This window comes from Hordeum vulgare, chromosome 3H (assembly GCF_904849725.1).
Source record: "Hordeum vulgare subsp. vulgare chromosome 3H, MorexV3_pseudomolecules_assembly, whole genome shotgun sequence".
In the NCBI taxonomy this organism is placed as follows: Eukaryota; Viridiplantae; Streptophyta; class Magnoliopsida; order Poales; family Poaceae; genus Hordeum; species Hordeum vulgare.
This window is the reverse complement of record NC_058520.1, coordinates 394082420-394098919: the sequence shown is the minus strand read 5'-3', so window position 1 is coordinate 394098919 and position 16500 is coordinate 394082420. Positions and strand designations below refer to the sequence as shown.

Sequence of the window (16500 nt, the reverse complement as noted above, 5' to 3'; positions counted from 1 at the left end):
GCAATCTCTTTATGATACTGTGTTGTTGCCGAGCCTAAATGTAATTGGTAGAGCGATCAATTTCGTATCCAGCGGCCGAAAAGGAGAAAAGTTAGACTTGTTCATGTGTGACTTCACCACAGCAAGTCAGATAATCTGGTTTGACTCTCCCTTGCCGGCGGCCGGCGCCGTGTTCCCGCAGCGGCGCAGTCTCATGTCCAACTCCAACATCTACGCCCCGTCGAGTCACGTGGCGTGCCCGCACGAGCACCTGCCCCCATATCCCTGGCCGCGCTCCGCGCTACCGCGGCGATCGGGCGTCCACTGCCCAGTCGCGCACCTTTCCTCGCCGTACGAATATGGCCCCTGTTCCCGCTCCTATCGCGCGCCTCCCCCTCCACCCTCGCCGTGTCCACGCCCCCCTCCCTCATCCCCGACCGTCAGTACCGGCGGAGGCACGACACACCGCGCGCACGAGGGCGCCGGAGCCGGTCGAAGGAGTGGATCCGGGGGGAAGTGAGACGGCGCGGGGTAGCACATCACTCCGGAGCACGGGGCGACTGGCGCGGCGGGCGCCATGTCTAAAAAGGCGCGGCATGTGAACCACCCTAGTTGACAATTTGTGCTTCGTTTGATGCGTATCCGATTGCGGGATTGACTCATACGCTTCCAGGGCTCGGATAAGGCGGGGTTCTTCACGGAGTACGGCGAAGCGACCCGGTATGAGGTCGGCGAAGTGGTCGGCAAAGGCAGCTACGGCGTCGTCGCGGCTGCCGTCGACACCCACACCGGCGAGCGCGTCGCCATAAAAAAGATCGACGACGTCTTCGAGCATGTCTCCGACGCCACCCGCATTCTCCGCGAGGTCAAGCTGCTCCGCCTTCTGCGCCACCCAGACATCGTCCAGATCAAGCACATCATGCTCCCGCCGTCGCGCCGCGAGTTCCGTGACATCTACATTGTCTTCGAGCTCATGGAGTCCGACCTCCACCAGGTCATCAAGGCCAACGACGACCTCAGCCCGGAGCACCATCAGTTCTTTTTCTACCAGCTGCTTCGCGGGATGAAGTACATACACGCTGCCAATGTCTTCCACCGGGACCTCAAGCCCAAGAACATTCTAGCCAATGCCGATTGCAAGCTCAAGATTTGCGACTTCGGCCTTGCTCGGGTTTCCTTCAACGACACCCCGTCCGCGATATTCTGGACGGTAGGCACTTCGCTCTGATGAAAGCTTAGCACAGATTATGTGTATTAATTATGTAAGTTGCCAGCCAAAATTTAGGCGTTTATGCGCGTGGCCATTGTCCCAGGATTATGTAGCAACAAGGTGGTATCGTGCTCCAGAATTATGCGGCTCCTTCTTTTCAAAGGTAAGATAAGCTTTATCTCGACAAAAAATGACCTTAACCAAATTAGAGACCGTGAATCCGTGATAATTCACCTCGTTGATGCTGTCGAGTTTATTCATAAATCTGAGTTTTTCTTCTACACTTGATTGTTGACAGTTGACACCATCTGGATGCACATGTTACCACATTGGATAATTCCTGTTTCACTGTACTGAACTTAGTATTTGCTTTTGCAGTACACTCCTGCAATTGATATTTGGAGCATAGGATGTATATTTGCCGAAATGCTTTCAGGGAGGCCTCTCTTTCCTGGTAAAAATGTGGTACATCAATTGGATCTCATGACTGATCTACTCGGCACTCCTTCGGCGGAATCTATTTCTAGGGTGAGTTCACTTCCCTGCTTCTATAAATAAATCAGTTAGAGACTTATCTCCTACGTGAGTTCTTGACTATAAAGGGTTTCTCCCCTCTTTATATTACAGCACGGAACTATCTATCTATCTATAAGTTCAAAGTACTGAATATTCCTGCTATAATTAGACCTGCCGTTGAATACATACTGGTAAGACTAGTTCTTGCATTATGTCCGAAAAGTAAGGGACTGCCTAGAACACAAAGGCCTGATTATTTTCATAGGGGCAGTCGATTTTGTTGAACCACTGGATTTAGATCCAATAGCTGGCTGTACTTCTGCAACCTCCAGACTCTGTCTTCTCTCTTTCATCTTTATCCCTGTCCTAAACCCTCTGCCAAGGTATCAACGAGCATCACGAAACCAACAACCCTGACCCCCTAACCACTTCGGCAAGGTCTCCTGCCTCGGCTACACAGCCGTCACCACTCCTGTGTCGCCGGTGGCTCTGCATCAAAATCCACCGGTGAGTGAAGTTGACATGGCTGCATTTCAAAGAACTACCCGACAGCAAAAGGATAAAATTCATGCTTCGTTTAATTTGTGTTTATCATAAGAAACTTCAGAGTGATGTTTTGGTTGAATAATTCACTACCTGAACAGGCACTGGTCTTGAACAGTCCCACACTTCCAGTGATCGTATATTTGCTTGATTTGTATACTTTGTAATCCTTAATTTCTGGAAAGGGCATACAAGTATCTGGTCCATTGTGCTAAAAAAAAATGAAACATAATTGATCTAGCAATGATGCTTTACAAACAACTAAGCTTGCTCCATCTATGGCTGAGGGAGTTCTCTTTTGAATATTATTCTTACAGAAAATAACTATGGTTGTAAACCTTTTTTTTTGGACGAGGCATTCAGAGTGATGTTTTGGTCAAATAAGTCACTACCCGAACAGACATGTTGTCTCAGACAATCCCACATTCCTAGTGACCATATATTTGCTTGATCTGTGTAGTTTGTATTCCTTAATCTCTGGAAAGGGCAAACACAATATCTGGTCCATTGTGCTAAAAAAATATGGATGAAAATTGATATTTAACAATGATTCATGACAAGCAGACAAGCTTGCTCCATCTAAGGCTGGGGGATTTATCTTTTGGACATTGTTCTTATGAAAATTACTGTAGCTCTTAACTTTTTTCTGGACCAAAGGCTTTCGCCCTCCTTTGTAGATAAACTCACAAACGGCTATGAGTACAACAGTTCCACAAATATTTATGATTCCATGAAGAAGTTGCAGATCACGCTTACAGCACAAACACTCGCGCAACAAACCACCTCAGCCACCTTCGAGATAGCAAAAAAGGGCGACACATGAAGTTTCCTCGATGTCCTCCTTTGATGATGGCATCACGAGGTGCAAACAAAAATGATCATTTTGAACAAACAAATAGATGGACGTTTGGGTGTGTGGAGGATCGTCGCCTATGGCCTTTGGGTGCAACCATTGGGAGATGTTAGAACAGGATACATTCAATCGATTTTGGATGGCTGTCGTAATAGGTTATGTGTCTGAGTCATGTAATTCATTTATTGGCCAGGCGACACCTGAAGTTTCCTCGATGTCCTCCTTTGATGATGGCAACACGAGCTGCAAACAAAAATGATCATTTTGAACAAACAGTTAGATGAATGTTTGGGTGTGTGGAGGATCGGTGCCTATGGTCATTGGGTGCAACCATCAGGAGATGTAGAATGGGATACATTCCAACCGATTTTTTATGGCGGTCTAGTAATAGGTTACGTGTGTGAGTCATTTTTCTGAAAAGGAGGATAACCTCTGGCCTCTGCATCGAGCGATGCACACAGCCATATATTATTAAGAATGCAAAATCCAGCAGCCAAACAACATCTACCCGGAAATAAAGTGAAAAGAAAACCCGAGGCCGCATGCCTCGCGATAGTAACTCCACCAGATAGGCACTAACCCTATGATACAAGACAAAATCAAAACGAAAAATACACAACTCCTAGGCGATGCGTTCAAGAAGGAATCGCTGCACGTGCGCCGATGGTGACGGGTCCAACCCAAGGTTAAACTCCGGATTCTCATCCCCAAAGCCAAGCTTCAATCTGTTAGGAATATGCGACTTCTGTTCCCATGAGGCCATAGGCCGATATATATACATGTACAGGTGTGGACTATATGCAGAAAACCCCTTATACAATGGGATAAATACGAAGGGGTACATGGCCATATTATATATACTCTAACACAATCCACCATCTTCAACAAGGATACTATACAGGCATGCGCCGACATAGCCTGATCACAGATCTTGTGTTTCCACCGGAGTGCATAGACTCGTCATTGAAGCCATTTGTACCATAATCCTTTATCCGGCTACCAACTCCTTAATAACCGAATACCTCTAGAGAAGACACCGGAAGACAAAGACGTCCCATACCGCCCGTCTCCCACCACTACCGCACCATCTTCGATCCAGTAGCAACAGGCTAAACATGACAACTTTGCCAGAGCCACCGTGCCGCACCTGCCGGTAGCAGGCATGGCTTCACGCTCCGCATGAGACATTATGCGTATCATCTGCCGCCGGCGCCTTCGTCGGCTGCTTCACTTGCCAGCGACAAGCATTGCTCGACGTCTCCGAAAGAGACACATGTGTCACCTGCCGAGCCGCATCGCACCCGATCTGTTGATAGAGGGACATCCCATACCGTCGCCATCCTTAGAAAGGTCGTCACTGTCTCGAGATCCAGTCTCTGAGTTGCCCACAGAACCATGGAGTCTGCCGCCATCTAAGAAGAGGGGGCGCCTCTCCGATTCCGGGCGCTACAGAGGGCACCCACAGTTGCACCAGCAGTTGTCGTCACCCATGCAACGACAACCTCCGTGACCGTCACATCCGAGCACTAGGTCCGGAATCCCTCGTGCGCCACCTCATGGTCAGCCGCGCTCGACCTCTTGTCACGCCGACGAGCAGGCAACCACTAGAACCGCCAGCTAGGCATCCGCCGTTGTTTCAGGCTGCCGCGGATCTGATCCGGGACAACACATGTGTACCACACGCGCGCACCCCAGATCTGATCCGCCGGCCGCCCAGGCGCCATTGCAACTAGCTCCGGCTGCGCCCACGTGATGCCCGCCTTTGACAAGCCGCCGCGATGCTGAACTCCCGCCGCAGGGCGAACACCCCGTCGCTATCTGAACCCCGCGAGAGAAAACAGAGGGTCCCATCGCTGCTGACGCCAGGAGGGCTTTCCCCGGCGGCTTTGCCAGTGGCGGCGAGGGGAGGGAGGACCGGAGAGGAGGAGTTGCCGGCAGCTAGGTTTTCGCCCGGGTCACCTGCGGGTAGGGCAACACGTCGCCTATGTGTGTGTGTGTGTCTGAGACTACTCACAATGGAGAGTAACATAGAGTAGTAACCCCTGAAAAAAATAGCGCACTATACCGCCGCTAATAGCACGTAGCGTATACAGAATTTGCTCGCTAAATTGATCAGTGTACAATGTCTCGCTAATAGCACGCTATAGTGTGTTGTAGCACGCTAATATCATATTTTCAAGGGCGACGTGTTATGACCAGAGGCCCAGTTAGCCAAACTGGCCCAGTTATCTTAATAATATTAGGGGCTTAGCCCAAGTTATCTTAGTTATCTTAGAGTCCAAGTTATCTTAGTTATCTTAGAGTCCAAGTTATCGAGATTATATAAACCAACGTAAACAACTCTTTTGGAATCAAGCAATAAGACAATTCTATTGCCCGACTCCCAAAGGAGTCGGAACCCTAACCCTAGCCACCGCGTTCTCTACTCGCCGCCGCCTCCTCCCTGCGCCGAGATGGCACGGTCGCGCCGGACGCGGCGCTCTCGTCTCCTCCAACCTCCCTCCTACCCTTATAACCTAAGGCAGAGGGTCGGTAGAACCCTACTTTCTACCATTTTGGTATCAGGAAGCTCTGGTTCGATCATGTCGTCGCCGCAGCCCGCCTCCACCGTTCCGCTGCCGTCCACCACCACCACCCCGATGACCACCACGGTCGGCGCCCCGCAACTGCCCGCGCCGGCCTCTTCTGCCGCGCCGCTTCCTGCTGTCCTCACCCCGGAGGAATTGACCGGCGCGATCCGCGACCTGGCCACCGCCGTTCAGGGTATCCGGCTCTACTTGGCCGCCCCCTACGGGCAGCAGCCGGTCGCGCCACCACCAGACCGCGTCGGGACGTCGTGGCTGCCCTGGCAGCCGTCGTAGCTGGCGGCAATGCCGCGCTCGCCTGGCCGCTGCAACCAACACTTCAGCTGCCTCCGCCACCCTCGATCGGGCCGCTGCAGCCGACCCTGCAGCCGCCGCCGCCGCCACAAACCACCTCCAGGCTGGGCCATACCTCTGCGCCGGGGGTGCCGATCCACCAGCTCCGGTTTCCCCCCTCGTCGTCGCCGCTACCGGCCTGGGTGACCGGGTCGTCACAGCCGGTGTACACGATGGCCTCGGCGCCGCCGCACATCCAGTCGCCACCGGCGCCACCCCCGCAGTACGACGGGCCCTCCAGCTTCGCCGCCCCCGACGGGTACCCGGCGCCGACCCCTACACTACTCCGCGCTGATGGGCCGTACCGCCAGGGCGGCCCTACCCACACGCCGCCGCGCTTCGCCAAACTGGACTTCACCACCTATGACGGCACTGAGGACCCCCTGAGCTGGCTCAACCAATGCGACCAGTTTTTTCGGGGGCAACGGACGCCAGTGTCGGATCACACCTGGCTCGCTTCATATCACCTCCGAGGCGCCGCACAGACGTGGTATTACGCTCTCGAGCAGGACGAGGGCGGCATTGCCTCCATGGGAGCGTTTCCGCGAGCTCTGCCTCCTACACTTCGGGCCTCCGATCCAAGGGAGCCGGTTGGCGGAGCTTGGCCGCCTACCCTTCACCTCCACGGTGCAGGACTTCGCCGACCGCTTCCAGGCCCTGGCGTGTCATGTGCCTGGCGTGACACCTCGCCAGTAGGGATGGCAATGGGTACCCATTACCCACGTACCCCGCGGGTAAAAACCCTACTAGGGTAAGGGTATGGGACAAAAATTTACCCATGGGTATATAAATAGGAAAATTTGAAACCCATCGGATAGAGCGGGTATGGGTATGGGATCATATAACCCATACCCATATACCCGTGCACCCATATAAAATCTATGTAAACTCAAAATTATCTCTACAATCTACACGATGTCAATAATTTATGAATTGAAAGTGTATGCCTATGTGTTGTTGTTTATGACTATATGATGTTGTTTTATAAGTATGTGTTGTAGTTATATTCTATCTTTGTAACTATATGATACAATGCAATTTATAACTATAAGTTTTTTAAATTGATGTTTTGCAAATATGGGTAATTTTACGCGCGGGTGCCCGTCTACCTTGTCGGGTAACGGGTATGGGAAAAAATTGTACCAGTTGACGGGTATGGATAAGGGTGATGGGTAATATCAGATGGTGCGGGTAAGGGTATGGGGAGGCTCCATCCGTACCCATACCCTGCGGGTGCCATCCCTACTCGCCAGCGGGCCGAGCTCTTCGTCGGGGGCCTCCCGACCACATCCGCGTGGACGTCGAGATGCGCAGACCGCAGGACATCCAGACCGCCATGTACTATGCCCGCGCATTCGAGCAGCGGGCGGTGGCTATGCAGCACGCGTTCCCGGCCCAGGCACCTCGCCCACCCCCTCAGCCGGCTATGTCTGCACCCAGCCGACCTGACCAGCCGGCGACAGGGACTCCCGCCACGGCAGCAACTCGACCGTTCCGTCGGCTAACCCCGACCGAACAACACGAGCGTCGACGACAGGGGTTATGTTTCAACTGCGATGAGCCCTACGTGCCAGGCCATGTCTGCCCGCGCCTCTTCTACCTGGAGGCAGACGACTATGTCGCGGAGGATACAGCTCCCTCCGTGCTTGCCGAGGCGGCGGCCCCGGCGTCAACCACCGCTCTCGTGGTCTCCCTCCATGCCCTTGCCGGCATACGAGCGGAAACAACGATGATGTTGCTAGTGATGGTTAATGGGGAGCGCCTCTTAGCTCTCCTGGACACGGGCTCTACGCACAACTTCCTGCCCGCGTCTACTATGCGTCGCCTGGCCCTCCAGCCGACGGACGGCGAGCAGCTACGAGTTACTGTGGCTAACGGTGACCGTCTCCGCAGCCACGGAATTGCGCAGCAGGTTCCCATCCTCATCGGCGACGAGTCCTTCGCCATCACGTGCTTCGGCATCGACTTGGGCGACTACGACTTCATCCTCGGCGTCGACTTCTAGCGGACGCTCTGACCCATCCTTTGGGACTTCGACGCACTGACCATGACTTTCTGGCGTCAAAGGCGCATGGTGCAGTGGAAGGGCGAGGGTGGCACTTCTCCAGTAGTTCCCTCTCAGCTGTCGACCGCCATAGCATCCTCCGAGCCGCCCCTATTGGCTCATCTCCTGCAGCGGCATGACGACCTTTTACCGGTGCTCCTTGTTCACAAGCCCGAGGGCTTGTGGCGTTTCTGCCTCGATTACCGTGCTCTCACTGCCACGACGACGAGGGTCAATTTTCCTATACCGGTCATGGAGGAGCTCCGGGAAGAGCCGCAAGGGCCACGCTTATTCCCTACGCTCGACTTGCGTTCTGGCTACCATCACGATCACTTTGAGTTTTTGGTGATGCCTTTCGGTCTCTCCAATGCGCCGACGACATTCCAGGCCTTGATGCACGATGTACTTCGGACCAGCTCAACCCTCCGAAGGCACCTTGGGAGCAGCTCAAGGAGTTTCGCCAACATTTTCTAGACGTCCAGCTCGAGGACGAGCTGTTTGCGCAGGCGGGGAGAAATGTTATGACCAGAGGTCCAGTTAGGCAAATTGGCCCAGTTATCTTAATAATATTAGAGGCTTAGCCCAAGTTATCTTAGATCCAAGTTATCGAGATTATATAAACCGATGTAAACAACTCTTTTGGAATCAAGCAATAAGACAATTCTATTGCCCGACTCCCAGAGGAGCCGGAACCCTAACCCTAGCCACCGCGTCCTCTACTCGCCGCCGCCTCCTCCCTGCGCCGAGACGACGCCGTCGCGCCGGACGCGGCGCCCTCGTCTCCTCCAACCTCCCTCCTACCCTTATAACCTAAGGCAGAGGGCCGGTAGAACCCTAGTTTCTACCACGACGCTATTTTTTTCATTGTAGTAACATGCATATGTTACTAATCTAAGTTACTACCTCCACAGTGGATAGTAACATAGGAATAGTAGCATTGAGCCTTTTATTTATTAGCTTATAGACTTATCTTGCCTTGGTATGCGTTATGTTACTCATAGTATGAGTAACTAGCTAAGTTACTCAATTTCTCTCTCTTCTCATTAATTAGTTGCCACATCGTATTTTTTTGCTTAGGTGTCATCTATGTTACTAACTATGTTACTCCCATTGTGGGTAGTCTGAGTCATGTAATCGTGTTATTTGCCAGTTGTGGTTGGGCCTTGTTTTCACTTGTTAATTTTTTTTGGATGTTGGTCATGGTACTTTAATTAAGATGGTTGTGTGCATGGTATGATGCAAATCCGTGGGGGTGGGGTTAACCTCTGCAAAGAAAAAGAAGGATGTTTGGGGATAACCCACTCCGTGGTGAGTTTGTTGCGCGTGTCCTAGAGCACACAGCTCTGAGCTGCAAAGCCGACCCAAATGTCCCTTACAAATGCGGCCTGAAACCTCCTGGATATGATTGAGAAACTCACACGAAGCACCTAGATTACCGGTTTGCGTCTTTGAATTCCTCAGAGAGCACAGGTCCCATTGTACAGGCCGTGGCGCATGAGAATCTGGTCACTTGGACGCAAGCACCCATGGATCAACTGCCAAAGGAAGATTTTGATCTTGGGCAGGAGAGACACCCAGAAGGAAGATTTGATCTTGAGCAGGAGAACCACCCGCCAAACATCCCAAATTTGAATCACCGCGCCCCCTGGCACACCGCAGTTTGTAGTTAAGTGATTTGACCGAAAAACACCCTGACATTAGGACCCAGGAAATTTCATGGGTGCCCTCACACAGGTTGAAAGAATTCACTTTTTGCCTCAGATATTACAATTGTTACACGTGTGGTCGACATCAAAGGATCCTCACAACAGGCAAATAAGACCCGGGGGGGGGGGGGGGGGGGGGTTATCCATATTTGTGGAGCCAGAACATAGTGGCTTCTCCGGTACTCACAAGATGTTTGGAGCCCAGTGAAAAGGATCCTCTAATCTGTTGAAGGCGGATCTAGAACTGGGATCCCTTGTGTGTGAGTCCCAACAGCAGTGCCGCGGCGGATAAGTATTTGGCGCGAATCAAATCAACTCAGGCCTCGGAGCCCCTGCTCATTTTGGCCATGTTCACCAACTTCATATGTAAAATTCCCAGACCCCCAAGTCCTTGGGTTTACACACGGCTGCCCATTTGACCATGTGGTATTTACGCTACGCTTGCTCTCATCTCCTCCCAAAAGAATCTGGACCGTTGTGAATCCATAGCGATGTGGATGCTTCCCGGGAGCAGGCACATCCCAATGATAGATAGGCAAATGGAGGGCAACTTTCCAGGTAGATAGTTGCGCCGAGGGGATAGCCGATAACCAGCGCAGTTCTGTAGCCCATGTAATAGGGAGAATCACTGACGTGGCTCGCGGCTGGAAGGAGGCAGGGCTATCCCTCCTGAAGACTATTTGAGCTGCCCTGATCTGGTTCAATTGTGTGTAGTAATGTAATCTAGCTGGCTTTGTTGTTACCCCCGGGCACTAGCACCGACACCCATCTCTAATTTGTAACAATACTGTTATGTTTCTTCTCCTTCATTAATGAAATATACAGCATCCTGCTGCCTCTTCGTCAGAAATGATAGATTGGTAGGAGTTGGTCCGGATCAGTTTTCTCCCAAGGACATAAACTTCCCTTTCCAAGGCTCCACCCTGTTGTAACTTGCACTAAGGATGCATAACAGTTTCAGAAGTCAAATATAGCGATCAATGCTCTGAACATCTCCTTTTCCTGAAAAACTAGCATACTTTGCCATTCAACTAAGAATAGCAATAATGCAGAAGAGGCAGTTTATCAAAGGAACCAAGCAGAAAACGCTGACCCTTCATTTGTACTATTTGTATGTCAGAGACCTTTAGATAAATTTAGTGCTATATTTTATAGCATGTTAATCAACGAGTGGGGCGTTTTGGAGCTCGGGCTCCATGGAGCCCTGTTTTGGAAAATCCCAAAATTCATCAAAATTCGTATTTTTACATTTAAAAAAAATCTGAAAAACAATATGGATATACATGAAGGCATAACACACATGTGTGTAAATTTTTAGAACAAAATACGTTGAAATGAGGTCCGTGCAAAAAAGACAAATTTGTGGCTTTTTAACACATGATACTATTCATCCAAAAAGTTCATGAATTTGATCTTTTTGCACAGATCGAATTTTTAGGTATTTCATCCTGAATTTTTGCACACATATACATTTCTTCCTTGTGTGCTTGCATATTTTTTTTCAGATTTTTGGAAACAGAAATTTTGAATTTTGAATTTTCCAAAAACAAAGGGCTCCATGGAGCCCGAGCTCCAATAGGCATTTCAGGTTAATCAACCTGCTTAGCTAACAATATGACTGTTTATTTGAGGCTTCATCTTATAAATCCCTCTCCAGTATCTTCAGCTTATTTTTGGAACATCTAATTTGTGGCCTAGGTTTTACCAAGGTATCTAGCCGCAAAGAAATTTAAATGTGTTTGGCCTATTTTTAAATTTCATAAACCGCTAAGATGAAACTGAAGCTTGGCCAAACAGATCCAAAGTTTGGACTAATTCATGGATCTACAGATAATTTGTTCTGCTGTTCCAAGTACATATTGCATTTGCATTTTGAAACTTTTGGACAATGCTCCAGTCTTTTTGGTTAATTGTACTAGTATGTTTTTTGTGGTTATCTTCGCCTTGAAATATCTTTCCTAATATCAATATTAAAATAAAGGAACAATACAGATAGTGATTAATATTTGTTCCACTAAGTACTTTTCTAAGTGATGAATCATGTCCATAAATGTTTCTTAAACAATCTGTTGCCTATTTGTTCTGCATGTAGATTCGAAATGAAAAAGCTCGACGATATTTGGGAAACATGAAAAAAAAACATCCAATACCTTTTTCTCAGAAGTTTCCTGGTGTAGACCCGATGGCACTCCATTTGCTTGAGCGCCTTCTTGCTTTTGATCCCGCAGATCGGCCAACCGCTGCAGAGGTAGGAAATATAATGAACTATGTTAGCTCAAAACGCTCGATCTTTTGTTATATATTCAATACTAATATGGTATCAATGTAATTCAAGGCCTTGGCAGACCCATACTTTACTGGATTGGCAAATTCTGAACTCGAACCCACAACGCAACCCATCTCAAAACTTGAGTTTGAGTTTGAGAGAAGAAAGCTGGCCAGAGAGGATGTACGTGAATTAATTTACAGAGAGGTAATGTCAGTCAATTGTAAGGTGGGGATTATGGTAGTAGTCTTTACTAATGCATGAAGTATCTCTAGATTTTAGAGTACCATCCTCAGATGTTGCATGAGTATCTTCGTGGTGGAGATCAGGCAAACTTTCTTTACCCAAGGTGAGTTTGGAAAAAATGCATTGATCCACCATTTCTTGTTACAAGAAGAAAGATATGCAAGTGTTATCTATGTAATATTTTGTTCCGTTAGTAAAGTTTGCTTTTGACAATGATAGGCATATGTCTCAGTAGGTGTTATTCGTTGAACTTTTTGCATGCTACTACTTGAGTGGAGGTGACAAAGAAAAGCATACTGGTGCACATTATGATCCTATGAATGTAAAGAACAATGTGTAGCTTAAAATATTATTTTGATAATCGTTGAATATCATTATCAAGCAACTGCATATGTTGAAGCTGTTTAAAGTAATCAGCTGTGATGCGCTTATGACGTTTTTCTTGTGTTAAACAATGGTCCCTTTGGATTTTGATGTACAATCTTTTCATTGTAAAAATAAGCTTTTCATTTCCCTAAAAAATTTTTATGCTATTGTAAACCTTATTCGAATCTGCCAAACTAAGGAAACACCATTTCTTTAACCACAGTTATGATTGGTTAAGATATTGCCAGTATACTAACTGATATATTATTGCCAGTGGGGTGGATCGTTTCAAGAGGCAATTTGTTCATCTCGAAGAAATCGGTGCTAAGGGTGAAAAGACTAGCCCGCAGCTGCGGCAGCATGCTTCCTTACCAAGGCAATACCTTTTTTTACCGGCAAAAAGCATTATAGTTTACTAAGCTGGAGGTGTTTTTTCATGTCACTTGAGTGAAATAGGATAATGCATTGATTTAAATTCTGGTGCATGAAGCAGAGTTTGGTGTACCTACCATATGAGGTGGATCACGCCATACTCATTTTGAGTTTCTATAATCATTTTACAAAGAACGAGCACCATAAACAGCACAAAGGGTGTGGCGTTGGTCCTCTTAGGTCTCTATAACAATAGTAGCTCATTGCCTGCATGTCTGTTCCTTACCAAGGCAGTACCTTTTTTTACTGAAGAGAGGCATTATAGTTTACTAAGCTGGAGGTGTGTTTTTTTCTCTTGTCACTAGAATGAAATAGGTAATTGATTGACTAAATTCTGCTGCATGAAGCAGAGTTCGGTATGCCTGCCATATGAAGTGGATCACGCAAAACTCATTTGAGTTTCTATATTCATTTTACAAAGAATTAGCAATATAAACAACACAAAGGGTGTGGCGTCCTTCCTCTTAGATCTCTATAATAATAATAATAACAACTCATTGCCTGCATGCCTGTGATTTCTCTTGAACTAATATATCCTCCATCTTATCTCAGGGAAAGAGTTATCAGCAGCAGTGATGAGCCTGAAAAGCCAAATGCAGATTACTGTATAAAATTGCATGTAGGTGAGCTACCAGGTCACACATCGGTGACGGATGGCCTTAACAAGCCACTGTTGAATACTCGAAACTTTTTGAAGAGCGAAAGCATCGGTGCCTCCAAGTGCATCGTCATCAAAGAAAAGCGAGAAAAAGATGTAAGTGCCGCGAAAACATTACCTCTCTAATAATATTAATAAATCAAAATGTTGAGTTGACCTTTTTTTCTCTTAAGATTATCAGAAATGCTAAAAATCTGACATCAGATTTTTAGTGCTAAAAATCTGACGGCCAGATTTGCCATGCGAAAAGAGACAAAATTTGCATGCTTCAGTGTAATGATTTACCATGTTCTACAGTGAAAATTTCGATGCAGTGTAAAAAATCAACAGAAAAATTGCCATGGTACAGCGATTAATCGTCATGCGTTCAGTCGGGATCTCCGACGTACCTGAGGCCGCCATATTTTTAATCCTACAAATCTAACATCAGATTTATATTGAAACTCAGAATTATTGTATGCAGATGCGATATAGAACCCGCTATGATGCTGTGCTGCCTTTAGGTCAAGAGTTAAAGGCTCGATTGTCGGAAATAGCTTTTGGTTCCTGGTTGTATCTGCACCCTATATGGAGAGTTTTTTTAATAATTACAAAAAATGTCAAATTAGTTCAGAAGTGTTTTTACAATAAATTTGACTTTCTTTTGCATTAGTATATAATTTTTCATAAAAAACAAACAGCATTGACTTCAGGGCAAGAAAGACAAAATTTATTTGCTATTATAGGGTCACTGTTCCACTATTTTGGACAAAAAAAATACTCCCTCCGTCCCAAAATAACTGTCTCAAGCTTAGTACAAATTTATATTAGAGCTAGTATAAAGTTGAAACACTTATTTTGAGACGGAGGGAGTATTATTTTTGAAAAGAAGTCAAGGTTTTTTATTTTTTATTTTCTTTTTGTGGAACTTTTTCCACAAGTACTCTTTCTGTCCGGAATTATTTGTTGCGGAAATGGATATATCTAGATGTATTTTAGTTCTAGATACATTTATTTTTATCCATTTCTGCGACAAGTAATTCGGGAAGTAGTGAGTACAATGGAAAATCAAGTTTACTTGAAAGTATTTTTTTACTTTTTATTTAATTACTATATTTTCCATGTAGGGTGTTGATATGCCCATAAATCAAACGTCCGTGTCCGCTCATTGTCTACTAATTTTAAATAACATGGGTGTGGTAAGAAGCTGTGTGATATACTATTCCTATTTCCGAAATCAGACATGGAATCACCGAGTATGGAATAGTTCCAGCGTCAATGTAGGTGGTTGAGAAATTGATAAAAAGAAATGCTCGAATCTATTAAACCTTAAAGCTCGTTATGTACAAATAAGTTCAACTTTTGTGGATGTTGGTTGGATCTGTATGTCTCAGAACAAACTGTCTTGGAGGGCAGGCAGTATACCTCTCTACAAGGGGTCCAAATGTACCCTATGAGCTTTCAGAACATGCCTTATAAGTCATGCAAATCCAAGATGACAGTGATTCATTCAGTGAAAGCATTGAAGTTATGACAACTAATGTGTGCTCTCGGTTTTTGCAGGAGGAATCTATGTCTGAGTATATGCATGAAGTATCTGATGAAGAACCGAAAATGATTGCTCAACCCAAAAGTTTGTGATGATACGGGGAAGACAGTTTGGACAGAAGCAAGTCTGATCCATAGGGGCTTCACTTCAGAATCCGGAGCGCACGAGTCGAGTCAGATCGATGAACCACACCGGTGCCGGATTAGTCATCTCATTGATTAGCAGAGCATACTCCTACTCATGTATCCTGTAGAGTTTAGATTGTAACCGACAGAGTGTAGAATGTAACCGACATATACTGGACTACATGACTCGGCTTGCTATTACTCGTGCAATGCTTTCTTACTAAGTGACTTGCTCCTCGTTTCTGCCGATGCCAGCAAGTATTACGTACTTTTTTTTTTTTGAACATAGCGAGTATTACGTACTTACTGTACCGTGTGTGGAGAAGGTGTGTACAAGGCGGGCGGGCCGGGACGCAGGTGGCAACGTTGTTCACGTGCATCGCACAGTACAAGACCGAAGCACCCCATACTTGCATTGCAGGCAAAGAAGTATATCACCATCATAGTGAACACACGTACTCGAGGACAGGAATCATCACCAGCGCGTCGCCTAGATGAGACGTGGGAGCTGCGACCCGTGCCCTGTGCGCTTTTTGACCATGTACTAGCTCGAAGGCGCGGCAGATCCCCAAAAGAGCCAAGCCAAACCTCACGCGCAAACGATCGTCCAGGTTTGGTCCCTCCCTTGCGCGCAAATCCAGGGGGAGGGTTGGTTTCACACGTTCGTCCTATCGACCAATCTGCTCCGGACACACGTAGTAGTAGCTAATATAAACGTCGTCTTTCTTAATTGAATATCTTAGTCCAACTCCACCGCACGACCCAAAGGGACGTTCAGTTTGACCGAATTTTGTCCGTTTGAGACGGTAGTAGGTTCGTCCATGTCCGTTTCTGTCCGTTGGATCGTACGTGCTCCTACCGCGCGGCCGCACACCACCCCAAATCTTGTCCGTGTTGAACGTGATTAAAAAAAACTTAACTTAAAAGTGAATAAACACAGTTAAAAAACTTAAAACGTTAATATCACTAACATAAAAAAGGCTCAGTTTTCACGGCCACAAAACGACCCAGTTTGACATAATTAACATAAAAAAAGCCCGTCGATGCCGTGGCCGTTGCCGTCTTCACTGGCCGCCGGTGTAGTCATCGTCGTCGTCGCTGACGAGGTCG

At 47.3% G+C, this 16500-nt stretch overlaps 1 protein-coding gene across 1 annotated transcript; it reads left to right on the top strand.

Moving 5' to 3' along the window:
- The first annotated feature begins 650 nt into the window (after positions 1-650).
- LOC123443965 (mitogen-activated protein kinase 16) lies at positions 651-15614 on the top strand. The gene is made up of 9 exons (XM_045120543.1): positions 651-1189; positions 1293-1352; positions 1568-1717; positions 11862-12017; positions 12105-12242; positions 12311-12384; positions 12922-13023; positions 13632-13833; positions 15280-15614. The coding sequence occupies exons 1-9, from the start codon at positions 899-901 to the stop codon at positions 15355-15357; spliced, it is 1251 nt and encodes a 416-aa protein (XP_044976478.1). The 5' UTR covers positions 651-898; the 3' UTR covers positions 15358-15614.
- The last annotated feature ends 886 nt before the right edge of the window (positions 15615-16500 follow it).

Coding starts and splice junctions, on each gene's coding strand:
- LOC123443965 (XM_045120543.1), top strand. CDS start 899: ATGCTCCCGCCGTCGCGCCGCGAGTTCCGTGACATCTACATTGTCTTC. Junction 1,190..1,292: donor CGTCCGCGATATTCTGGACG/GTAGGCACTTCG, acceptor CCATTGTCCCAG/GATTATGTAGCAACAAGGTG. Junction 12,018..12,104: donor ATCGGCCAACCGCTGCAGAG/GTAGGAAATATA, acceptor ATGTAATTCAAG/GCCTTGGCAGACCCATACTT.